At 38.5% G+C, this 15,888-nt stretch overlaps 1 protein-coding gene across 1 annotated transcript in view; it reads right to left on the bottom strand.

The window, feature by feature from the left end:
* mapkapk2a (MAPK activated protein kinase 2a) overlaps positions 1 to 15,888 on the bottom strand; it is a 37,228-nt gene that overhangs the window by 2,033 nt on the left and 19,307 nt on the right. Inside the window, exons 2-9 of the mRNA XM_042500836.2 lie at positions 10,643 to 10,782; positions 2,936 to 3,000; positions 2,600 to 2,679; positions 2,316 to 2,442; positions 2,141 to 2,216; positions 1,922 to 2,046; positions 548 to 633; positions 343 to 423 (exon numbers count right to left, since the gene is read on the bottom strand). Of these exons, the coding sequence (XP_042356770.1) occupies positions 343 to 423; positions 548 to 633; positions 1,922 to 2,046; positions 2,141 to 2,216; positions 2,316 to 2,442; positions 2,600 to 2,679; positions 2,936 to 3,000; positions 10,643 to 10,782 (780 nt within the window). The remainder of the gene's footprint in view (positions 1 to 342; positions 424 to 547; positions 634 to 1,921; positions 2,047 to 2,140; positions 2,217 to 2,315; positions 2,443 to 2,599; positions 2,680 to 2,935; positions 3,001 to 10,642; positions 10,783 to 15,888) is intronic.

The raw sequence follows: 15,888 nt of genomic DNA on the forward strand, positions 1-15,888 counted from the left end.
ACTTCTTCAGGGAAATTTCTTACAACAAAAACAGGTAAAACAACACAAGCTTGATCTGTTTAAGATTGGATACATTTTGCTATGTTTGGTTTACTAGAAGGAAGAAACTGAAACTAACTATGTGAAGAGTGCGAGTCATCATTTAAAATTGAGCTGGATATCCGCTCACCAGTCAGTCTACTGGATGATTAAAAACGATGACTCAAATTCCTGTTGTTAAATGATAGGCTTCCAAACCCAGTTACAGAAGAAAAAGATAAGATCAATTCAACAGAAGCATGACAGAAAAAGGTCATCAGGGTTTTGTCGATGTGGAAAAAGAAGAAGGAAACAACATCTAACCTTAACATCCTCCCATGCGTCCTTCTCCTCCTTTAGCACTCGGCTGGTGTGAAGCGGGGTCTGGGGAACCTCCATCGATTGCTGTTGGAAGACAGAGGCACATTCAAGACTTGCTTCACCGGAGGGATGTCAGCCAGAGCAATTGACTTGAAAAGTTGGTATGAAAGTGAGCTCGAAAAAAAAGCACGATAGAGTTTGTGCTTACATTGATCCATGGATGATTCATGAACTCTGTGATGGTCATCCTTTGCGTCGGCTCAGTCTTAAGGAGGGTCCTAATCAGTTGCTTAGCTGCAAACACAATTGTTATTTACATTATTAAAAAAGAAAGGAGTTAAAAAGGTAAAGTCATATTCCCAAGGTCTAGTAATTTTAGCACTGAAATTTAACCAGACCAACTAAACCGAAACAAAAAAACAGAGCATTCAATTACAAGCTGATAGATCGAGTAACATCCAGACACAAACACTGGTAGAGGCTCTGCATGGTGGAGCCAAACAAGACTATTGTGATATACTTTTGGTATACTTGGATTGACTGGCTTGTTGTATGTCTCTATATACAAGGCATATACATCAGAGTAAAGGGCTTATAGAATCCCATGCTCGATGTCCATTATGTAACTAGGAAAAATAAAGTGTGAGTGATTTGAGAGCCCTAATCTCTATAAACAGATTTCTGCATATGAATGCAGACAACATTTTGTTACTATTCAGGTTTCCGTTTGTAGTCCGTAGATTTGACCAATAAAGTTTGAGCGGGCTTTGGTTGGTTCTGTGTGAAGAGCAAAAGAGTCCAAACACACTGGCCAAAATGTAATCTTGCAACTCACCTGCTATCATCTAATGACGATTAAGGTTTTTCTTAGCATTTAATACATTTATCTGCATTCATATGCAGGTATTTATATATGGAGATGAGCCGCTAGCAGCCAGTGTTTATCCTTTTAAGGACTGAGATATTACCATGTCTGTTTTCTTGATGATGGTATAATAACTGAATTAAGAAATCATTTTTTTGAAGAAGCAAAATGCACACAGTGCAATGCTTTTTAAAGGAGTCTCTTACAATAAGTGCAACCTATTTGGCTCTTCTGCTGTTTTACATATAGTGACACAGTGACACAGCCCTCTAATAGAGGAAGAGATCACAAGTGTATATGCTAAATCATCATGTTAACTTCTCTTTTCTTTCTAAAAGCTTTGCATTAATCAAGAAATAAGACATCACTTTCAATTGTAGTGAATATGAGGGTTGCAAATAGGAGGTGAAACACCGGCATCAGTTTCAATTTCTTGATCAGCATGTTAAGGCCAAAATTTTGTGAGCTTGTGAAACAATAACATTGTCGTGAAATGTTGTTCTGACTTGTATGAAAGTTGTTGGTTTAAGACCAGTATACAGCAGGTGCTCCACTTTCTTAAACCCAAAACAGACTATTGACGTATTTCTTTAACGGAGGGATAGATTCTTTAAGTCCTTCACATGATCTGGTTTTCTATCAGTTTTTAAAAGAAGGACAAGCCTACCTCCAGTGCTCATATAAATTAACAAAGTACATGTTTGTATGTTGCCTGACCTTCCTCTGAAACTTCAGACCATTCAGGGTTGGGAAACTCATATTGGCCCATCCTGATCCTCCTCTTCATCCCAGGAGAGATGGCTAGACCATGGTTAGAATAAAAAGGAGGATATCCACACAACCTGTTGATGGTTTAAAATCAAATGTTAGCTGTAGCACAGAATAAATAATTGTATACAATGAAGAGCTCAAGAGACATTGCAAAAACTGACTTACAGGATATACATAATGACACCCAACGACCACATGTCACATGACTTGTCATATTTCTCTGGGCCCAGAACCTCTGGGGCTGCAGACAGAAAGGAATAAAAGTGTTAAGCATCATTTTTTATTATTTATAAGCCAATGTGTGGAGTGAATATGCAGGTGAACACAGAAACTACCTTACCAACATAGTAGGGTGTGTAGCAGGGAGTAGCTAAAGAGTTGTGAGAGGTGGTCTCCTTGGCAAAGCCAAAGTCTGTGAGTTTGAGCAGGGCATTGGGCCTCTTCGTTGAATACAGTAAATTCTCTGGCTGCAAGGAAGATTGGGGAGGACAGCCAGAAGATAAACAAGAGTTATGACGTCAGTTACGGCAACTATGGAAGCCATCCTTCAATCCCTCCTCTCCGATTGCAGTGATTTCTCAGTAAAGATAAGAAAGTGTGATAATACAAAGTTATGATACAAACCTTGACGTCTCTGTGTGCAATGTTGATTGCATGCAGGAACTGAATGGCCTCTCCTATGCTCTTCATGATGTCAGATGCCTCTGAAGTAAAGAGACAAAAAGCTCTCTTAACAGAGATTACAGGCCAATCGAGTACTGCATTAACTAATACGTCTGGGCCGAATAACTCAACACTGTGTCAGCAGCAACAAATTTGAAAAACAACAATAAGGATTTGCATGAAGTTGTGTGGGTGTAGTATCATATCTGAACCACTGTACTATTTAATCACGTAATAAAAAAACAACAGTATTGCTAGGACTGCAGTGATTGTTTAGAGTCAACATCAGCTTATTACCTCTCTCTGTGAAGGCCTGGTCACCTCTGTCCTGGATTCGACTAAAAAGCTCACCACCATCCATACTGCAAAAAACAAAAAAAAAAGTAAGTAGATACACTTTTGGTGTACTTTTGACTGATGTCAACCTCTATTCTTGTCTATTTTTTCTATTTTATATTTGAACCTCTATTGCACTTAAAACGCAGAAATTAAAAAGGTCAACACAGATACTACAAAAGTCAACAAGTATATCTTTGCACTGACATGTGGTGGTGTGTTACATCAACAGGAAAGGGTACACAGAGGGGAAACTGAGCTCAGTCAAAGTAACAGCATGTCACAGTGTAAGATTTTCTTGCTGAATGAAACACAGCCCACCCAGGCAGTTGTTTGAGAGCAAAGAGGATGCAGATTTTTTATTTCACATTTAACCTGACAGGTTTGCTGGTAGGGGTGGTCTGTTGGTAAACCACCACACGTGGTTACTGAAACTAACTGAATGACCGGTTCACATCATTTGCACATAACTAAGCATCAGATCAGGTCAGCAAACTGCTCACTATTTAAAACTCTACACAGCAGGAGCTATAAAAGACACATTTAACAGTCTTGTGTGTGTGTGTGTGTGTGTGTACACACACACATATTAATTAGGGATGTAACGATTCACGATACTGGGTTCACGGTACGATTTTCTTGCAATTTTTTTTCAATACAAAATGAGATTACAGAAAAATTATGTTGAAAAATATTCTATTAATTATTTCAAACAAAAATCATACAAAAGACAGCATTTTCTCTTCTTTTCTATATCAAATTAAAGAATCACTTTTTATTTCTGAGGTAGGGTATAAATGTTACACACAAACTATACAATGAATGCATTTCTGGACATTCACATGTCCCCTGCTGTTAAAAAAAACTAAACCTTTAACTTGGGACAGAGGTGTCTGGTGTGGAACGGTATGCAGAAAGGGTGAGTTTGAAGAAATATGTTGGCCATTTCCCACTCCTGGGTGATAAACTGGGCTCACTCTATGGCTCTTACACTCGTGTGGGTGAGCAGGGTTGCAAATGCGCTTGTCAGTGTGGTTTCGTTGTGTAGTTATCGTTAAGGAGTAAGGTGCAGTGAGACAGCAATCACATTGGCCAAGAGTGCTCTTTTCTCAATCCTTTTAAAGTGACTTAAATTCCCCGATAGTATCAGCTCAGGCAATTTCAGGTCCTTCTTACTCCAACAAGAGGGGGCACAATATTTAAAAGCTCCTTTTACCAAGTTCTGTGCAAACCCTGGGGACCAGTATCAAGAATATACTGTGCAAGCGCAAGCCATATTGGTTTTCATTTTTATACATGTATGACCAGTATGCCAAAACTGATAGTTTCTTACACAGGCTTGACAGTATATACTAATATTTTCTCTGCTTCTTCTCTGATATTTAAATCATTTGTATGAACATATACACCTGTTAGAGTGGCAAATACTGCAATAGGCTTCCAAACCCAGTTAGAGTAGGAGAAGGTTCTGTAACCTGACGCAGTTTTAGAAAAAATGTAAAAGTTACATAACTGACAATGTCTTCTTATGAACATACCATTGGCTTCTTTTTCATTAAAATAAAAGTAAGAGAAGTGTTTGCTGTCATATCTTAGAAAGAAAATTGCAATAGGCCACAATCATAATCAGCAGGTCAGACTTTTAAAAATTAGGAATTAGCCAAGAAAAGTTTTTTGGACTGTTTAGTCTAAAGAGATTCTCAACCATTTTCCTGCCAAGATCCCCTAAATTGACCCAGGCTAAGGTCCCAGGACCACATTTGATAAGATTCGCTTAACTGACCTCCATCTGAAAAGATTTTGATTGATTGATGTGATTAAGATGAAGAATCTTTCGTTGTCATCTACATACAGTTGAGGAGATAGCCGTAGAGGAAGTGAAACAAACCTATGATCAGAATAGTCACCCTTATAGCTCTTACTCACATATAGTGAATTATATAGTGAAAATGAACTATTTGCCATTTTTGCGGGGGGGGGGGACCCCCTGGCACTCACTCAAGGCCCCTTCTTGATAACCACTGGTCTAAATAATAGTTTTGATAAGAAAAATCATTTCAAAAGCCATTTGCATAAATATCTATATTGTCCAAGGACGTGAATTAATGACATATTGTGGTTTATAGCCGTATTGTGTCAGTAAATCACACAAATTTCTTTTGCTTCACTGGAAATGGAGACATTGGGAGGCTATGTAAATGTAAGTTGTCAATTTAAGCATTGCCTGAGGCAAAGAAAAGAAGAAGAAAAGGATAAAGCCTGGCATGTGCATTAGACCCACTATGCAGAGCCATCTTTTCCTCTCATTTCTTAGTCTCTACTAATTGGTTAGGAGCAAAGGGGTCTTCTCTACAGAGCTGAGCAAGGACTCATGGTCTTAAACATGCAAATGTCTTGAGCAAGTTTCATGCTAGTTATTGTTTTAAATGCACAAATTTTATTGTTATAATGCTGTTTACAATAGCCTACTGCTGTATAAAAAACAACTCATCAAGCATATTTGAAAACAGCAACTGGTGCTCACAAATACAAAGTCAATGTTTGTTAAGCTGAATTCTATATGTATGATAATGAGTTTGAAAAAAATATGTCACTCACTTAATAAGTTTCATTTTATCTTTTGTTCAGTGTGACTGTGTGAGTTTCAGGTCCAATCATCGACCGACTTTGTATGTGTGACCACATGTACACAGACCGAATCTTCAGGCATGCATGTGTTAACGGTAGAGCAGAACCCGCAGTCTTCGAGCTGTGGGACAGCCCTGCTAAACCACAGCACACTTCAAAATTCTCATAATCAATCACTCACATTCGCATTTTTGCATACTGACAAACGGACAGTAGCGCCATCCATCTTGGAATGTGGAAATCGAATGTGGGAAGCCTCTAGCACTGAAGCAAACATTTGTCACACGTTTTTCTTATGTGGTCAAAGGTAGAGATGATCGTGAGGTCTCATGTCCCCACCCTGTGTTTCTGAAAATGTGTAGAGGTGAAGTGTGAATTCTCAGCAGAATAGATTCTTACATACTAAGTGCTAAGAGTGCACATCTAACACCATCAGAGCAGACACCCTGTAACACCCTCACAGTTTCAGTTTACATTTGTTTCACATCTTATGTACTGTGGGAGACGCGGCACTAGCAGGGATGGTAAGATGCACTTGCTGGAGATATCATAACCGTTAGAAAAAACCCCAATACACAGCTGTCTGTTTTTGGGGTTTTTTTTTCCAAACGCACCAAAAATTGCTTTTTACAACAATTTGATGACATTTTGTAAAATTCATTAAATGGACCTTTTCGGCAGACTGAACAAGTAATCGCATTCAAGCCAACAGCAAAACATAATCTAACGCACTTTTGACATCACAAAAGCTGCGGTTTAAAAAAGGGGTTCCAAAGCACCTGGCCCTGTGGGGTTCATGTACACACACTGGCCTTTGCTCAACAAAAAAAGCAAATGAGTTGTAAAATGCCAAGTGCAAGCTGTGATAGCTCCCAGTACAACTGAGTGAAAATCCACATGTTTACATGTTATATTAGCACGTGTCTGGTCGAGCAAGAGACAGAGAGAGATTTGCGGTGGATGCGGTGACAGCAGGCAGGTGTCGGCAACTAGAGCAGAGGCTGTTTGCTTCCCAACCACGGTCTGGAAGCTGAAATCAAAGTCAGGGTGCACCTAAATTTGAGTAATTTCGTACACTAACTGGCTGGAGATCAGTAAGATTCATATTCGACTTAAGTCATTATGGTTATATCACATGTTGACAAGGCAAGACAAAATTTATGCAACAATTCATCTGATTTCATCATAACACGTGGGTCTGGCCAACACAAAAGAGCAGTTTACATGATGACTGTATCCAGTGTTATGCTGGTAATACTTATGATTTATTGCTTATGTAAAGTGAATAATATAGAAAATATAGTAAACAATACAGAAGATAAGGAACTTTGAAAAGAAAAAATCTTATACTGAATCACAATTCCAATATTGGTTTAAAGAAAAATCAATTACATGATTTTCTTACACTTTTCAGCCTCACCTTTTAGACTTTATATAGTCTACGTTAGTTTATTTTTGCTCTAATGATAAAAAAGAAATGACAAGGTGCGATATTAACCATCAGTTTTAGTATGTAGTCTACACCTGGTAGTTTGTGGATTCTTCACAGTCATTGTCAAAAATACCTTTCATTTATAATGTTAACTAAGGTTTAATAACTAGACAAATACAGTATGTCTCTCTCCTTAAAGCCAGGTCAAAAAGGTAATATTTAGATATGTACTGTGGTTTTGTTTGCTGTATCTGCAAATAAAAGAAATTTCACCCTAGCAACACAATGTTGAAACCACAGTCTTGTGAAGGCTTTAAAAAGCACAGCCGGTTTTTGTTGTTATTGTTGCTGTTGTTGTTGATGCTGTTGTTTTGATTTAATTAATTTTTTTTTTTTCAAGGTCCTGTGGGTATTTAAGCTACTTATTCTGTTGGTTGGCAAAAGAAACAGCTGGTAGCACTGGGGTTAGGTTATCCCTGCAAAGATCTGGGAACATCACCAACCTCGCTCTTTTTTTTCAGTTTTTTTTTCCTTTTTGATGATATAAAAAATTCATTGAAAATATGCTACTTTGGACTCTGATGCAGCCTCTGTGCCTGCAGTCACTATTGTAGCCTAGAACAACATTTTTGAGGGGCAGCAGGGGCGAAGGGTTTGGGGGTGCACTGGCTGTTAACTGCCGAACTGTGTGATACACAGTTTTTTTGTTTTTTAAACACAGTAAGAAAAAATTCATACCGTCACAGCCCTATTACTGACAGGTAAAAGGAGGTGGCCACATCAGGGGTGTGTTCCACATCACATACTCATTATTTTTACTTTTAGAAAGTACTGCAGCTGCCCTGACACTGTACATGCTTTTGCATTTGGTATGCACACAATTGGAACATACTACTTCTTCACAACACTGCACCCTGAACTTTGATCCTCTTGCTCATACATTCATTACCACAGAGAGCAAAGAAAACACCACTCGCACAGCTTTCAGAGACAGAGATCAACACGGAGAGCGCTGCTGTTGTTAGGGGCTGATCACACTAAGATGCATCGCACTGGGCACAACCACTCCCAAAACACCTTGGAAAGGCATCTGGAAAAGCAACTGCAAGCACCTGTGGAGGGGGGCTGCGTGCACATACTGCATGTGCAAGGTCGAAAGTGACATTGATGAGTGGTGCGACTCCGTGCCTTGAGCTGAAAAGTTTAAAATATTTGAACTTTTATGCACGTCCAAAAACCACCAGAAAAAAACACATCGCACAGCAGCACCAGAGTAGTGCAGGACAGGCACACTGTACAACAGGAAACAATGGTTTTACTGGCAAAGCTTTTCTAGTGATGTATGCAGTTTAACCCTTAAGTTACAACTGCATCCATTATTGATTCAAACACTTTATATTACTAAAATTAGACTAGATACGCATTCCTCTATCATAGCTTTGTTCATTTTGTGCTTTGTCGGTAATCTCTATGATTTTTTTTTGTTCATTTAAATGATGAAAAAAATACTAATATTACTATTCAACTTTTCGTCAGCAGTCACTTTAATGTGCTGTCAGCTGTTTGCGGCTCAGTTGATGTGATGTCCCATCTACTGCACAGAGGATGGTGAGTCAGAGTAGCCAGAAAAGCATGCTGGCTTGCATACTGCAAACTCTGGAACTCTGCAGTACAACATCCTGGGATTTTTTGTCATACTGCATCTGACACACTATGTATTGGGACAATGTCATCATGGCATACTATATAGTATGGTAGTATGAGAGTTGAAACACACAGCATGAGTCACAGGGGAAGGACATGGCTATCTGCAGCTGGGCACTGTAGATTTTAGCAAACACACCTGAAACGAGAGTGAACTGTGTAATTGTTGAGGATTTTTTCGTGCTGCAACTTTGGTGTGCTGTTGAGTATTTGAGTCTTCAAGGATTATGTATATAGGACTGATAATTAAATGAAATAAAAAGTCCGTATTTACAGCAATGAAGGACCATCACTGAATTCCCTAAATTATCACGGTGACTTGACATATAACATGGTGACCCTTTACACAACATGAGAGAATATAGGTCATCAGTGTGATGAACTCAGTTTCTGCAGCATCTGAAGTCAAGCAGACTGAATATCTTAATCTCAAAGCCTCTTGTATGTGATATTCTAGGAAACGTTTCAGCCTGATCAGAAGAACCACTTTTCTTTATTGCCATCTCATGCTGTGCATGTTCTCAAGGAAATTAGTCATCAGATAAAGCAATTTTGCATGTGAGTGTGTAGGCAGACACGTCCACTAACTCTGCACAGCAGAGCAACCGCAAACCTAATGAGTGCACGTGTGACAACTTGACGGGGGTTTGGTGGTTTAAAATGCTGTAAGGTGGAAATACGAAGAGAAGGAAAAGACACTGCACTCATTTAGAGGAAATGGGTCATCTTCTACTAAGGTCATACACTATAGATTTACAATAATTTACCTTGCTGAAAAGTGCTCACAACTATACAGAGAACAAGATGCTTATCACTTCACCTTTGCTTAGGGTTATCAAGGCTTTCCCGTACCTGCCTTCTCAAAACTGGAAACTGCAGACTGCATTTAAACGTGGACATTAAATCAGTACCCAGAATGTCTGATGTAATGTACAGTATTGCAAAACAAGCTAAACTCTTATTGAATAAAAAAACACAATCAAAATACAGTAATATCTGTAGTTCTGGCAAATCATTGAACTTTATGGAGTATATTTGTCCATTTAAAGGTGCGGTGTGTACACTTTAGTGGCATCTGGTGGTGAGTATTGCACAATGCAATAAGCTAAAAACTCTCCTGTGTGCCAAGCAAGAACTCCTAGTTAGGATTCCTTTAGTGGTCATTGGTCAGGAGGTTGTTACTGAGAGTCAAATTATTTGCAGAGGTCTCTTCCTCCCTGAAAAATAGACTTGGTATTTTAAACAGGTATAAACACTGGATAAAGCAGTTTCATGTTAAAAGTCATTGTGTTTTCCTAACCTGTTTGGCTTGTTGCATAGTGGTTGCTAACTAGGGTGGCAGATGTGATAATGCAAATTTTTTTTAAAAAAAAGCCAGTGTTTGGTTTGCTCATTGCTACTGTTTGCTCTGGGCTACTGCTAAAACATGGCGGTGCAACATGGCAGACTCCGTGGACAAGGATCCAATTCCTATGTAGACATGTTACAAAATGTAACAAAAAATACAACAAATCTAATTTTCATGTGACTACAGAAACACATGCATTACATCATATTCCATTTCTACCAATATCCCCCTAAATCTTACATACTGGACCTTTAAGTCATTTGGACTAATCTGGGTTAAAGGTGGATGTAAATATATATGTATACTAGTTTTGAATAGCTTTTGCCAAGAAATATGTCCAGGACAGTCTGTAGAGCCTTTTACAGTTCCAAAATATAGTAATCAAAATATAATTTAGGTCGAGGCTGCTGCGAATGCCATGCAGCAGCACAGAGGGCTAAGAAAAAACATAATCTTCTCTCTTCTGCTTAAAGGTGGTAATGTTAGAGCTCACAGCAACTTAATACCACACAGTGTGTGTGTGTGTGTGTGTGTGTCACAAAGACTGTGTACTTACCACTCCATGACAATAAGCAGACACTTCCTGCCCTGATAGAGGTTCTCAAACACATCAATGATGCGGACAATGTTGGCACAAGGTGATGCCCTCCAGTGGAGCTCCACTTCTCTACGAGCCTTGGCACAATCCTGCAGCATCTGGACAGAAGGACAGACACACAGAGGTTGAGGCTGATTATATGAACAGTTAATCTAATAATAATAGTTTAATTATAAAACCTACTACAAGTTACTGCTACTGTTTGATAGCCTGTTTCCTCTCGATTAGCTGACATGAGGACAGACTGGATGTCACTACTACACCATATTAACAGTAAACATAAGAGAAACAAGTGCAGTGCTGCCCTCAGCTGGCAAAATCCTGAAAACATTTTGTAGAGTTTTTCCAATTCATACTTGTGTGAATGTAGCACCCTCTGTGTGTCACTAGATCAATGCACCATTCAACAGAAGCACCTGTGGTTTAAATCACAACACTGTTGTGTCATAATGTATTTGTATTTTTTTATTAGTTGTTGCTACATCATAAATCTCTAACAGTAAAAGGTTACTCTTACTCAACATCTGACACAAGGAGGTCAAACTAGAGAGTCAGCTGCAGAGAAACATTTCTGAAATACTTAGAAATTCAGCATGCAGCTCAAGGACACTCAGGAACCCTGGCCTTATGGTACCTGGCATGACTCAGACCTCATGGAGGGCTGTAATTAAATCTAGTATCAAAGTGCTCGCAATTTTGTGTGGGTATATAGTTTTTTCCCCGCTGTAACCCAGTGGTATTATGTTCATCACAATGGTGGAGCGCAAGCAATTAACAAACAGCTTGGTCATTTCGTGACATTAATTAACACAGTTGACATTTCTGTTAAATATATGATTTTAGGGAAACCCCCACAAGTTCATTTAATTATTCTTCGCAAAAGGTATAATTTATATTCACAAATTTCTTCTTGCCATAATGCTTAGTTGTTGTCATTTGTGTTTTGTATTTTTGTTTTGTCTTGTTGGTTAGGCAATTTGAGTAGCTCTTTTTGTTAGAACACTGCACACAAAAGATTATTTAACACGTTTCCCCTCTTGTTTCATTAGGCAAAACAAACGAAGCAAACATTTCATGCCATACACTGCTGATAACTCAAAAAAAACTTTGCACAAACAAGCTGTTGATGTGCGAGGGGTATATACTTGTATTAAAAATGGCAACAGGACCTGTGGTCAGAATCAGAGTCACAAATCCTTACAAAAAGCCTTCACGTTTGGAAATATGACAGCTTAGACATGTTCTTTGAAACAAGTACATAAAACTATGATACTTAATAATGTTCATGAAAGTAAAACAAAGCAGTCAGTGAGTTACGTAAGTTAAGTAAGAGTTTTTAGAAGCTAGTACCCCTGTTCAGTAGAATTTAAATTGGAAAGGGTCATGTATGACCATGCCAGTTGTAAATTATGCTGCAAATGTCACAGAGATCATTACAGGAAACTGGCTGTCTCCTTTACAGTAGTAAAAGAGTTGCTCAGTCAAATATAGGCCTGAACTTCTGAACTATGAGCTCCAGCCTGTCTCAAAGTTTCTATTTTCCTAGATCATATAGCAGCAAAGTGTACACTTAAAATTTTTTAAAGTTATTATAATCAATTCAATGCATACCAATTTAATAGCTCTGCAATGCATTAAGAAAAAAATAATTGCTATTGTTATTTATTTATTGTATGTTTAGTTTCGCACTGACAACATAAATAAATAACTTTAATTGGCTTTTTGCTCAGGGAGCTTTTGTTGCAACTGCAGTAGCGTAATAGGTATAAATGTCTCCAGTGCTCAGTGGAGATGGTGAAACACCATGTGCCATCGATGACAACAAACGCAAGAGACTCATACTTGGAGCTGAAAAGAAACAAGCGCTTATTAGAGTTTATTTAAATTTTAAGAGTTTATTTAAATTTTAAAACAAAAATGCAAGTACAATGCATTTTTATTTTGCATGTGATTTTCTGTATTTTTTGTGACTGCCATTTTACTTTTTTGATGTTATTTACTTGGAAAGCAGAGGCAACACTTAAGTCTTTCTTTGCTGAAAAAAGATCAAAACACAAATAATAAACAGAATCTGACTCATAGTAGTTTTACAACTTTTCTAGTAATATAGCTGCTAAGAGTATCAACTGTAAAAAGGTGACAATCTAATTTTAAGTAAGTGCTTGTGCTGTTTATAATTTACAGTACAATAGCACAAGTTAAACCCTAAAATATCCTTGTCAGTCAACGGAAAGAATTCAGCCTTGGAGTTTTGACAATGAGCCATCGTCTGTCTATTTTGTGCTGTATTACATTCCAACCCTGCCCACGGTCACAACACAACAGTGGGCCCCATTCCAGCGGGCAGTGAGTGCTGGGGGAGCCACAGTATCCAGTCTGCTGTCTGGCCTGGCACACAAAACTTTCAGTATGTTTACATGCACATAAGAAACTGGGATAGTCAGAAAAATCATGTTACACATGAAATGGGACAACACGTTTACAAACACTATGGAAACTTGGTTATTTTATTGCTGCAGATCGGTAACATTCCATTTTTCCCGTACCTCTTTTTTTTTTTTTTTAAAATCATTACTTCCTTATTATAACTCTTAGTGAGAAAATACTTTGATTTCTGACTGTACTGGCTGTTATCTCCCCACCCTCCTCAAGTCATTGTTAGATTATGTTCTTTAATTCAGTCCAGTGAAAACAGGCAACCCAGTTCAACCATAACACATTCCAATCAACCAAAAGTGCCTAAACTTAAGCACGCCTCTGTTCTATTTAATAGGGGTATCGCAGTAATACAGAAGTCACGGTTTAGTTCATACACCAGTTTTTGTTGTGACACAAATGCATAATGATCCATTTCTTTTCATTTGTTTTGAAAAGACAAGTCTCAGGACAGACAATATAGGGACTTCCGGTATGGTGCAGAAGCAGGTGGCAGTATGAGCCTGAGGCTCCCAGACGAACATAGTCCCCCATAACTAAGCACTGGTAATACAGATAGAAAAGTTGTTTATTATAGTATGAGAGGAGAAATTAAAAGGACGAGAGGACTCAACAAAATGTGAAAATCAGCGATAAATCTTTGGTTGAAAGCAAAGGCACTGGCGACAGTGCTAGCAAGCCACCTTAACAAAAGGCTACAGAAGCTATTTAAGCTAACATCATCACGGAGATAAAGGCGGTCCATTTGGACATGAAAAAAGGATTTAACTGCATTATGGGACAACTAAAGACAAATTTGCCGACTTCAGAGAAAAAGTCAGCCAGAAGTTAAATGCTATTTTCACTGATTTACATAGCGGAGTGGAGCGCCAAGGCCAAAAAGGTGCTTTCCCACACCTTTAAACTTCAGGAGAACATCAGAGCCCAGCTAACAGACCTGGAGACATGTTCGTGCAGAAACAACATATGCATTCACAGAATCCCTGAGGGGGTTGAGGAAGACAACATACAGGGTTTCCTCGAAAAGTTTATAAAAATAGAGCTGTCCCTCCCTGACGCCACCCTCAGTATACAATGCTGCCACTAGTCCCAAACGCAGCAGAGACACAACATGAGAAACTTGTGTGCTATAAATGACTTGAGTAGCTTTCAGAAAGCCCGTAAGATTGTATCATAATACCACAATTAAACTGTGTTAATACAGTGAAAATGAACACATCTGGGAATAGATAATTGTTTTTACATGTGCACTGCTCTGATTTCATCCAGTCAGAGACTTCAGTCGGCACTAGGAGGGGCTCCCTCAGGATTAAAGGCTCCCTTCCCCTAACTTAGAAGTTGAGTTCACACTTCAAAGATGGAAGTCACTAATGTTAAACGTGTGTATTTACGGTACATTTCATTTTGATTCACAGACAGTTCTATTGTTCAGGTCATCTGGGGATGCTTGAACACCCGGCTCACTTTCTCTTCTTTTTCACTGACTGAAATCTTTCATCAAAAATACAAAATAATCACCCTTAATGTAAATGGGTTACATAATCCCATAAAAAGAAGTAAGGCAATTGCTAAAATGAAAAGAGAAAAATCATATAGATGTTAAAAAGATGAACATATAACCCAGGTTGCTTTTTTGTTTTTCAGTCACTGCCTTGATGAAATACCTCTTAACAATTTAACAAATGTAACAGAATGATTTCAGCCTTTATTCGGGGAAAGCAAAAACCAAGAATTCGATTTCAGACATTACAACTGCCCAAAGACAAAGGTGGACTGGCTCTTCCTTGCTTGGAGGATTATTAGACAGCAGCACAGTTGCGTTTTTTGGTATGTCGGTGTGATCAAAAGTCAGTGTGATCCTAAGTGTGATGCAAAATGGAAGAATTTTGAACAAAACCAGATAAATATTACTCTTTCATCAATACTGGGCAAAAAACCCCAAAGAAGCATTTAGACAAACTGACTAACTGGACTGCAGTGCCTTTTAACATCTGGTACAAAGAATTCAAAGATTACAGAGATTCCATGAATAGCCCGCTTAGAACTTGACTGTAATTTTAGTGTTATTTATTTGGGAAATGTGCCAACTGGATTGATAAAGCAGGACAGATGGGGCACCTAGTGGCTCAGTGGATAGGTCGGCGTCCCATTTACAGAGGCTGTATCCTAACAAGCAGCGGCTGCAGGTCCGATTCCGGCCTCAACCCTTTGCTGCATGTCACCCCCTCTCTTTGCCCCCCTTTCACACTAAACACAAACTGTCCTGTCCATTAAAGGCAATAAAAGCCAAAAAAATCTTTTAAAAAAAGCAGGACAGATATTTATATTATTAATGTTATTAGCAGGTAGCAAAGAAAGCAATAACCAGTAAATGGCTGAGTAAAGAGCCTCCAACAAGGTCTGTATGGTAAGAAATTAAGGAAATTTACACTATGGAAGAACTGACCTTTTCTCTAAGACATGCCACTGAAAAATAAGCAAAATATTGGGAAATATGGAAATCCTATTTGAATTTGAAGTAATTGTTTTATTTTATTTCATATGTTTGTCTTGTTTGGAGAATCGTGTTTTAGGATAAGCAGAATGGACTGGGGTCTATTAATAAGTGGAAGACTCCCCCCTCCTTAAAAAGAAAAGGGAAGGAAAAAGAGGGAAGACCTGGCTCTTCATGAATCAGAGTCATGGATCACAAGGACCTTGTAGGATGTTAAAGGACAATCATGGACTTAAAGGATGCACAGTCCTTGTTACTGAAATGTAACCTATGC

This window comes from Plectropomus leopardus, chromosome 2, assembly GCF_026936395.1.
Source record: "Plectropomus leopardus strain MGB_pleo_1.0 chromosome 2, ASM2693639v1, whole genome shotgun sequence".
Taxonomy (NCBI): domain Eukaryota; kingdom Metazoa; phylum Chordata; class Actinopteri; order Perciformes; family Serranidae; genus Plectropomus; species Plectropomus leopardus.